At 40.2% G+C, this 10,651-nt stretch overlaps 3 protein-coding genes across 6 annotated transcripts in view; 1 reads left to right on the forward strand and 2 right to left on the reverse strand.

The window, feature by feature from the left end:
- Positions 1–2,203, forward strand: part of uxs1 (UDP-glucuronate decarboxylase 1) — a 38,100-nt gene extending 35,897 nt beyond the window's left edge. For all 4 annotated transcript variants that reach the window (XM_078262178.1, XM_078262179.1, XM_078262180.1 and 1 more), the window contains one exon: positions 265–2,203. In XM_078262178.1, coding sequence (XP_078118304.1) covers positions 265–396 — 132 coding nt within the window. In that variant the 3' untranslated portion in view covers positions 397–2,203. The remainder of the gene's footprint in view (positions 1–264) is intronic.
- ecrg4a (ECRG4 augurin precursor a) lies at positions 1,184–4,999 on the reverse strand. The gene is made up of 4 exons (XM_078262182.1): positions 4,878–4,999; positions 3,697–3,744; positions 3,416–3,585; positions 1,184–1,616 (listed from the first exon to the last, which is right to left on the reverse strand). Exons 1-4 carry the CDS (start codon positions 4,945–4,947, stop codon positions 1,467–1,469), a joined length of 438 nt encoding a protein of 145 aa, XP_078118308.1. The 5' UTR covers positions 4,948–4,999; the 3' UTR covers positions 1,184–1,466.
- A 3,031-nt stretch (positions 5,000–8,030) lies between these two features.
- otos2 (otospiralin 2) lies at positions 8,031–9,318 on the reverse strand. The gene is made up of 3 exons (XM_078262825.1): positions 9,210–9,318; positions 8,872–8,946; positions 8,031–8,740 (listed from the first exon to the last, which is right to left on the reverse strand). Exons 2-3 carry the CDS (start codon positions 8,933–8,935, stop codon positions 8,514–8,516), a joined length of 291 nt encoding a protein of 96 aa, XP_078118951.1. The 5' UTR covers positions 8,936–8,946; positions 9,210–9,318; the 3' UTR covers positions 8,031–8,513.
- Positions 9,319–10,651: the final 1,333 nt, after the last annotated feature.

The following is a 10,651-nucleotide window of genomic DNA, read 5'->3' on the forward strand; positions in this document are numbered from 1 at the left end:
TTGAAGGGATACAGTAGTGCACAGAAGCCCCATAGTTACCACACATAATTTACTCGCAGAGCGCTTGTCTATTCACATGAGAAGCACATTGAGACCACTCGGATCCAAGCGGCTAAACAGGCCAAGTGTCGCTTACCGTCTTAAAAAGACCTTTTACAGACAATATTTGACATATTATCCGATCAATATATTAATATAGCTGTAATACATAGTGTCATTCAGTGGCAGTATCTTTATGTTTTATGTGTTGTATTTTGTGGACAGGTGCCCCTGGAGGAAGGCTTGAACAAAACTATCCAGTACTTCAGCAGGGAACTCGAGCACCAGGCCAACAACCAGTACATCCCCAAACCTAAAGCCGCCCGCATGAAGAAAGGACGACCCAGACACAACTGAGGTCGGGATTCCCACCACAGACTCCCAAAACACTGAAGGATGTTAAGACTCCTCAGAGGACCCTCGAAGAGCAACACATTTTCTAAAATACATTGTTGAATATAGCACTGGGATATGGTGTCTTTTTTTGAGAAGTAGAGAAAAACCTTCTCTTTAAAAAAAATTTGTGTTGCCTTGCGTTGGAGCCGCACTGCGGGATAAGGGATTTCCATACAGGAGCTTGCGTGTTGGATGGACAAGCTTGGATCAAAAACTCAAACTCAAAATTTCAGGCAAGAAATCTGAAACCAAGCCTACCTTTTATTTGTGAATTTGTGTTTTTCATATTTAAATTGCAGACATAAGAATCTTGCAAACAGCTCACACTGTGCATCATTGCTTTGTGTTTATTTAACCAGTTTCATGGTGTTTTGTCTCCAGAGGTGAGCTACCTGACTTTACTCTACACTTCCACTGGATGTTTTGTCTTCTTATCAGTGGCGTTCTGTTCATGCAGCGCACTGCAGGACTGGGAAAATCCTCTAGAAAGACTGTTACACCATCATTAGGTGTTTATCAGAAAATTATTGTGTTCTACTTTGTGAAAAATCTCATGTCAGGATGTGCATTATCAATTTCAGATAAAGATGCTATTTTTAAAAATGTTTGATATTTTGCTTATGATATACAGTAATTAGGGAAGTGTGTGTGCGTACGCGTTTGTTCGCGCGTGTGCAAGTGTGCGCATGCAAGTGTTTTCGTGGACAGCTACAATTGTTTAGTAGAAGTGAAAAGCAGGGGACTTAAATATGAAGCCACATCTTTATTTACAATAATCAAATAAGAGAAATCAGATTTTAACAGTATTTCATACAAATCAGCTGCCTCAAAACCTTACTCATAAAAATGTAAATAGCACACATATTGTGTTTTTGCTGTCATTGAACATCGCTACTGCTCTATAACTAATAGCCTATGTGAGAAAGTGTTGAGTGGGTTGTACTCAGCGCTGGTGGGTGTAACCAATCAATACAAAGAAGCCATGGCAGCTGTGGAGTATTTGGATATTTGCAGGTAACCAACAGATGCAGTTAATAGTAGTCATAGTTGACATTAGCTCCGTGTCTGTAAGAACCAGAGTCACGCGGGCCGATGGGGGCGTTTTCATCGTAGTGGTGCTGACGCCCTTGATCAGTGGAGCGAGCTTGGTCCATCCAGTACGACAGGTCAGCCTCCAGCCTCTAGTGAGGAAGAAACACCACAGACATGACTTGTTAGGAAAACCCGCCTCAACAAATCTCAAGCTAATAGACACAGAGGTAGCTGATAAGGTGTCCTCTGAGACTGTCAGCAGGCCCAGCTGTCGCAAATAGACATACATGAAAGCCAAACGTTGAAAAGGCCAATGCTTTCACGGCTTTGGCCTTTTAAGGGAGCAACAATGGCACACATAAAAAAAGGCATCGTGAATTGGGCTGTGTGAGATTTACTGCTTCACTGGCTGAAACGAAAATGATGTCGGTGAGGGGGTAATTTCGGGCACTCTACTCTCTTTTTTTTCTGCTCTTATCTGTTCCCTCCATTCCTTGCTGTCCCTGGTGAATTCTACATGACATTCACTGACCTGAAAGAAAACTGAAACTGTATTGCCATGTATTATGTTCCACGTTTGTAGTTATTCATTCAGTCATACGGAAACATTGTGAGGATAACTGTGCCTTTTGAAAAGATTCTTTTAGAGATCAGACTACAGTTTACACCAGTTTACACTCCACGTTTTTGTCATCCACATATCTGAGAAGTATAAAGATCCCGATTACTAAAGATTTATTGTCTGTTTTATCTGTATTTGTTTCTTATTTGTGTTTTTGCTTGATCTATCTTTTTAGCAAGGTTTAAATCCCCCCCCTAGGGTTTACCACTAAAAAACAAAACTGCTTTATCAGATTGTGTGGGTGTAGTTTGATCAGATTTGATTGGCAGTTGCCCAGCAACATCCGCAAACAACCCAACAAGTGTCAACAAATCTAGATTCAAATATTGCTAAAATCCTGATTGGTGCATGGAAGCAGAGATGGTTTAGAACCATGGAAGTACAGTATGTGACAACACATTTTTCACAAGGACCGCCCACTCCAAACCAGCTAGAAGAGCACCGAGAAAACAGCACAGAAAGAAATAAAAATATGAAATAATAATATGAAACAACAAAAAGTGTTTCAACTTCATCAGAAAATATATTTAAAAAAAAATGTTTAAGACAATGTTGCACTTGCAGAAACAAGTGTAGGATCCAGTGTATTGAGAGCTTGACTTATACTCTGAGCCAGAGCCATAAAGATATCTATGGTCTATGATAGATCTTTCTCTATCACTCTGCTCTGAGCTAAAAGTCTGAAAATCTTTTGTGTGTGTGTGTGTGTGTGTGTGTGTGTGTGTGTGTGTGTGTGTGTGTGTGTGTGTGTGTGTGTGTGTGTGTGTGTGTGGGTGGGTGGGTGGCTTGCAGGTGTGTCCAGGGCCTGAAATGTAGTTTCTAAGTGTCTGTATGCATTAACCTAATGGTGAAAGATGTTCTTGGAATGATGTAACACATCAGGAAATTTAATTAGCATTTAAATGCATGGCATGACAGAGCACAGGGTTGTTTTCATTCAATAGCTAGAAGACCATTGGACCACCACTGGACGGTGCTGGGTTTTATTTATTTTTTTAAAGATTATTTTTTGGGGCATTTTAGTCCTTTATTTGATAGGACGGTTGAAGACTGGTTTTGGTGTTTTAACTGATGCTGGTGGTGATGCTTTCTGAAATGAAAAGCTATGGAGTTGTTTCCCGTTATGAGTGTTACCTTGACTTAAGGTCGACCCGTCATATTGTTTTATGCATAAGAGCCGCTTCCCAACATTCAACATCAAATCAGGGGATGTGAACAGGCTGCACATATTTAGGTTTTCCAATGTTACTCTTATGTATGTGTGTGCGTGTGTGTCTTCAGGAGTTCAGAAGAAATCTGAACTCTCCTGGAACAATCACAACCCACCTGCTCATCAAATCCCATGAACATAAACTGCATAATCCACTGCTGTACGTCTGGTCTACTGCGATCCCAAATATTCCTCTTGGTTCTGCTTAGTTTTGCAAGGAACTCTTGAGCCTTGGAAGATGGGACGGCAACAGAGGACTTTGAGGGGGGAGTTCCAGCTCCTGCCACTGGATGGAAGCACAATTGGGCAAAAGAATGAAAGGGCTTTTTTGTTTTTGTTTTACTGGAGTTGATCTTTGTATCAGCAGTATGATCATACTGTTAAGTAAAAATGTTACCATCTCTTTTCCTTAAGATCTTGTGTAAGCTGCTGTCACTGGATACATCTGTTAAGAAGATGTCAGGTAAGTTAGAATGCCACACAACTGAATCAGCTGTCATTCATTTCAGTCACAATGCTGATGTTAAGTGAAAATTGTAGGTTTTTGCCAGTTATAAGTAAGCAGAATACATGTGAAGTGGATTTTGAATGCTACTTATACTGTAGATGGTTCGTCAAACCACTAGCTTCATTTTCTTAAAATAAATAAATAAATAAAAGCATTACAAAGGTGTTTCTCTTCCTGATTATTCTGTTTGCAGTGCATCAGCTTTTTTGATTAGCCTCAGTAGTTTTACACTCGTCACTTTTCAATTAACTAAACCAGTGTCATGGATAAGTTTGTTCTCTGTTTTCATTATATATGCAAATGTCGGGACGGCCTCTAGCTCACCCAGTAAGAGCGTGGGCCCCCTGTAGGCTGAGTCCTTTGCAGCGGCGCAGGTTCGAATCCAACCTGCTTCCCTTTGCTGCATGTCATCCCCCATCTCTCTCCCCCCCCTTTCCTATCTGTCCACTGTCACTGTATAATAATGGGAAAAAGCCCCAAAAAATAACCTTAAAAAAAAAATTTGTAAATGGCATTGAGTGTTGTTACTGAAAAAGTTACCAACACACCATTCAATGAAACTATCTGTTGGCCAATTTCAGTGTAAATCTATTTACAGTTACTTCCTTCCTGCTGCTCTTCTCTCCCACTGGAACACTGGAGCTACAGTGTGCACCAAATGTTCATGTAGACAAAGTGTGCACTAAGGAGTTTTACTGTACCTCGCTGCACACAGCCAATTCAGTCAGATAACTGTTACAATACTATTGCAATTGACTTTTCATGAACACAAATCCCTCGCTTAATCTGGGTCGCATTTATTTAGTCTTAGAGGGGTTTATTTAATCAGTTATGAAACTGGGGTCTTTCTCAGCTGCCTCAGAATACCATGTATGCCTACCCTGAGATTATGCACAGAAATTCATATCTTTAGGTGGACTTTATCTCTCTTAAATAATACCCCACACACTACAGAAGAATGCCAGATGGTGATTGTAGTATGACCTTCACCATCTGGCCTTGTACTGTTGTGGTAGTTTGGACCTAAATAATGTGACATATTAAAAGCATAGCAGAAGAATAGAGCTTACCTCCAAGAGCAAAGAGTGTCAGCAATACAGCCAGCCCCATTAACCTCAAATAGAACTGATGGGATGTCATCTTGTACCCGCTCAGAGTCTTTACAGCAACTACTGTGCAAAATAAAAAAAAAAGTGCTGCACATAACCAGAGAAAAAGAGTGGGCGGCAACCCAGACTTTCCAAATGGAAACTGGCCTATGGGGGTGGAATGTCGTTTACCTCCTCGCCTACAGAAACAAGACTGCAGCTGGGAGATTTTCCGCTCTTAAATGCTTTTTCATGTGTGTCCCAGGTATTTTTCCATCTCCCATATAAACGGTACACAAGCAGCATTGAGAAAGAAGAAAAAGCTGAGTTTTATGTGCCTGAATGTGGTTTGTCATACAGGTTTGCTCTGTCAAAAGATGTTCAGTATTTCAAATAATTCCAATTTCTGGCAACCAACTGTGCACAGTTATGTATGTTGAAGGTGTCTCTGTAGTATTTATCACAGCAGTCTTTTCTGACTTTACACTAAAAATCTGGGGCATGGCAGTAGCTACTTAAAATAATTCCAACAGTAAGTCAGTGACCAGCAGTGAAATATCTATGGATATCTTTGCGCTTGTGGAAAACATCAATCATTCAGCCTACCATGTATGAAAGGCACAGTGCATGTCTTTAGGGGGCGTGTACGGTGGCCCTGAAGTGCAAATCACAACAGCAAAAAGAAAAACGCAACAGCAAATCATAAAACACAACGGCAAATAGGAAAACACAACAGCAAATAGGAAAACATGACAGCAAATATGAAAACACTTCAACAAATCATAAAACGCAACAGCAAATCGGAAAACACGACAGCAAATAGGAAAACACGACAGCAAATATGAAAACACAACGGCAAATAGGAAAACCCGACAGCAAATAGGAAAACAACACAGCAAATAGGAAAACACGACAGCATTAACTTCTACCGGAAAAGGTAGGGCCTATCTAGCAGAGGACGGACCCTCCTGATTGGACAGACGGACTGTCTGTCTTTTAACAGGAAGGAGAGGTGAAAAACACGGAAAAGCCTACTTTTAACAGAGAGACAGTCTGTCTGTCCAATCAGGAGGCTCCGTCCTCTGCTAGATAGGCCCTACCTTTTCCAGTAGAAGTTGCCGTTTTGTTTTCCTATTTGCTGTCGTGTTTTCATGTTTGCTGTCATGTTTTCCTATTTGCTGTCGTGTTTTCCTATTTGCTGTCGTGTTTTCATATTTGCTGTCGTATTTTCATATTTGCTGTCGTGTTTTCATATTTGCTGTCGTGTTTTCATATTTGCTGTCGTGTTTTCCTATTTTCTGTTGTGTTTTCATATTTGCTGTTCTGTTTTCCTATTTGCCGTTGTGTTTTTCTATTTGCTGTTGTGATTTGCACTTCAGGGCCACCGTAGAAGTGTCATTATCAGCCAAGAACATAGAGGCCAAGAATGTTTTTTGTTTTTTTAGTAACTACTGCAGTGAATTTAAATTGTAATTAGCTGAATGCAGCATGAATTTGAAATATTTCAGGCTAATTGTTTTTTTGTTTTTTTTTACAATTTAAGCTCCAGCTAAACTTCCCCCTTGGATTATTAACTTAAAAACCCTTTAGCCCAGGCAGATACCACTGTTATCTTCAAACGAAGCGTGTACTTTATCCGAACCCTAACCCATCCCTAGAACTGGGCTGTTGTAACCATCATCTACTGGTCATACCAGATCAACTAAGTGAGTAAGTGCTGAGTGAATTAAATTGAGAAAGTGTGCATTAGAATTCTACTTTTCATTTGTAAAGGGAAGATTGTGTTATAAAAAAAGTTACACAGTCTAATTTTAATCCTCGCTGTGTCACTATGTTGTGTATGAATATGTTATTGAATCCCTACAAAGCAGCTGTACATACAGTAATCACAGCCTTCCTGATACTAGATTGAATGATAAAGTGTTACTTTATAGAGGTTTTATTTTCAAAAATTCTCACTTGACTGGGCTTGAACTTGTAATATGATGGATGTGTGCGTGTGTGAGGGAAAGCGATTGGTTTGGAACTACAAAGTCTCTGTCTCTCACAAGCTGAGCTGGAATGCAGGAAACTGGCAGACGATTGCACTACTTTCATGACGGATTTGGAAAGAATGTGAAGTGAGCGACAACGCAAAAGACTGAAAGAGATTGAAGGCTGAAGAATACAGATGAAGAGTTTGTGAACTCTTGCTTTACTTTTTTCATGGTTCAGGCTCTGACAAAAGTGTCTACATCCTTTTTATGAAGCCTGCATTTCTCCAGCTTTCCCACAAAAGCAGAATTCAGCTGCAGACTCACACGGGGCATTGAAGAGAAGAGACCAGCAGTCAGCTCATTCTGAAGTAGATTGAACTGAACTGTCTTGAGTCATGACCCTTGTGCTGAAAAGCATAGTGAAAGCTTCCACTCTCAGTGCAGACCTATAGATATGATTTGATTTGATTCTGTGTTTGAATTCATCAGATGCCTCTGAAGGAGCAGGTCGAGTCCCTGGCTTCTACTTACAGTGAGTCGTAACACAGGCTCACTGTCCTAAGGCACGTATTTTCATTGCCAATGGGAAATAGAAAAATGCTCATCAAAAACAGATGTCTGTGGATTTATGGAGGTGGAGAGTGGGGTTGTGGCCTTGACCAACTGCCACTTTGCTTTGTTTGAAAGCCATGATGCCTCTCTCATGGGTGGGCCAAATTCTCTGGGCGGGCAAAGCAGAGAAAGGGGAGGTAACCTTGCTCCTTATGACCTCATAAGGAGAAAGATTCCAGATTGGCCCATCTGAGCTTTCATTTTCTCAAAGGCAGAGCAGGATACCCAGGGCTCGGTTTACACCTATCGCCATTTCTAGCCACTGGGGGACCATAGGCAGGCTGGGGGAACGCATATTAATGTTAAAAAAACAAATAAAGTGAAAATGTCATGCCATGGGACCTTTAAGTAAACACAATGTACTCCTTTTGTTCCTCCACTTATCTAACTCTTTGTCTCTGCTTCCATCTTTCTTCCCACAGTTGACTTGACAATCTGAGCGTTGTGACCGGCATCAAATTTAATTTAGTGTCTGACTCTTTTGCACGCAGTCATCTCAGATGCCTCTCAAAGTTCACTCAATAATCAATAAAATACAAACTCAAAGTCAGAATGCAATGAAAACCTTTTATTACCTAAAAGGTGTGCAGATTGATGAATTTTCAACTTCAACTTTCCATTTAACCCTAATGTTCTGTTTGAGACCATGCGCCCACTTTAACAGCTCAATAAAAGACATGTATCATTGTTTATCACCTTAACATTCACTTTTCTTAATTTTATGAGAATTGCTTATAAACAGGATTTTTAACTAATGACATGTTTAGAAGTGTGCTACAGGAAAATAATGAATTACTTCAGTTTGGAGTCTCAGATACCAGTCTCAGATAACAACAAGTATTCAGATTCTTTAAAAAGTGCCAATACAACAATGTAAAAATCCTCCATTACATGAAAAAGGCCTGCATTCAAAATAAAGCATAGCAGTATTAACCGCAAAATAGTGTTGCCAGTTTATTAGGTACACCTACTAAAACAAATGCACTTCTACTCTCCCTCAGACTCTTAAATATCTCATCTTCGCTCTGCCTCACTCCTCAGGTTGAGAGTCAGACTCGGGACTATCGTAGCCCAGCTGGCTACCGATAGGGAAGTGAGCCCAGAAGGTACGAGCCAGGTCCTGCATCCCGTCGTGAGCTGCCTGGGCTTGCAGCTCCTCCAACCACCCAAAAAAGTCTGACGACCACATTCCCCAGTAGGGTAGGCTTCGTTTCTCTCTCTCCCCTCTCGTGCCAGCTGCATCGCTCTCCTCTGCTCCTGTCAAAGAAGACAGTGGCAGAAAGAGGGTGTGACCATTATTTCACACCTGGGCCATCATTTCAGAATTTCTGTGTATCACAATGTCAAGTCCCCTAATATGTAATGGTGTGTATGAGCTGCTGACATACCTGTAGGAGGCAGGAAGCCGAGGAGAAGAAAATAGAGCAGCACAGACACGTACAGAGCATGCATGCTTCCAGGAACTAAAAGACAGAACACAAAAGACTTGACCTGGGAAAAAAAGTAATTGTGTGTGTGTGTGTGTGTGTGTGTGTGTGTGTGTGTGTGTGTGTGTGTGTGTGTGTGTGTGTGTGTGTGTGAGAGAGAGAGAAAATTCAGGTGCATATAGAATATTTTAGCAACGCTGAAATGCGTAGAACATGAAGTGCATGTATCTATAAAGAAGAAAATCCATGTCTCAAGAACAGCTTTGCTTCATCAAATATCATCTTCTATCTTGTCTTACCGGATCAGTAGGAGATTATGTTTGTTGTCCTGTCCCTCGTCTTTGCTCAGACTGATCTCAGGATGAAGACTGCATCTGGATTACAAGTAGACAAGAAGGCGGACATGTTTGTTTTTCACATATTGCCTCTTTACACCTGCGTGTCGCCAAAGCACGTCAGAGAGCCTCTTTCTTTTAATGTCCATTTGCTTTGTATAGAGGAATATAACATCTCATTGTCTAGCCACGAAGTGTCAACATGTCCTAATGTGGTATTAAGATGTTTTGTGTTTAGGCAAGGTAAGGTTATTTAAAATGAAAGGACACATCTGGATCCAGCTGCTGGCCCTAAAACTCCCAAATAATTTTTTATCACAATATATATTTAACTATTTTGTTGTAACAACTGTCAGGAGCTCAGTGCGAGATTTTTAGCCTTGAGCTGCTTGGAATAATGTGGATTTCAAGGTGAAAAGGGGAGAAAAAAAGCAATAGGAAGAGTGAAAATGTGGATGAAAGCGGGTGAAAAGAAATATGTACCAGACAGTTTTCACACCTAGTATCCAGACAGACTGTACCAACATTCAACCACAGGGCGCAAAAATAGTTGTCAGGTTGTTTTTTTGACCATCCACCATTTCTCAGTTCTGTGGATGTTAGTTTCTCTCTGAGGACATTGGCAGAGAGATGAGGGGTTATGACTTTATGTCGTGGGTCAGAGGAACTGGAATATTTGCCAGTGAAGGTGTAATGGACAAAGTTGGCATTATTCTATATTTTTCTTATTGTCAGCTTACTGAAGAAATACATGTTTAAAAACGGCTCACACATATATAGTTTGAAACAAATGATAAATATATTAGGCTACTAAAACAGCTGGTCACTTCAGTTTGTTTTGCCAAATGTTAGTCAAACAGAAATAAATGGTAGCCCTTATACTACTACCATTCATTTTAACCAGGAAAGTCTCTTTTTCAAGAGCATCCTGGCCAGGATGGGCAGTATAAACTGTAAGTTACAGGCAAATAACATGACAGACAACACAGTTCCTGCAGCAATTATTTCAAGTCACACAAAAAGATAACATTTTGCAATTTAGAACAGAATAGATCTAAATGTTGAAGACTACAGGCAGAAAAGAGCTGTTCACATATTTTAGCTGAATACATTTTGATTCATTTAAGATGATTTGGCTGTGGTGGTTTAATAGAGCCAACCTCAGTGTATAGTAATGTGTAAGAACCTTTCTGATCCTTTCAGAATCCTAAGAAGATACAAGAATGTACAGTACATTCCCATATTCAAGCAAAAGCAAACAAAAGTGGCTGAAATAAGCCTTTTTTTTATCTAAGAGGGAAAAGCAACCTTTTTCTTCTTTTTTTTTTACACAAGTTGATGATGTGGAGTTCAAATTAAAGAGTCATCTAGAACTAAATCAAATCTGTTAAAGAGCCTGACTTAGA

The sequence above is a fragment of the Sander vitreus genome, chromosome 11, assembly GCF_031162955.1.
Source record: "Sander vitreus isolate 19-12246 chromosome 11, sanVit1, whole genome shotgun sequence".
Classification (NCBI taxonomy): domain Eukaryota; kingdom Metazoa; phylum Chordata; class Actinopteri; order Perciformes; family Percidae; genus Sander; species Sander vitreus.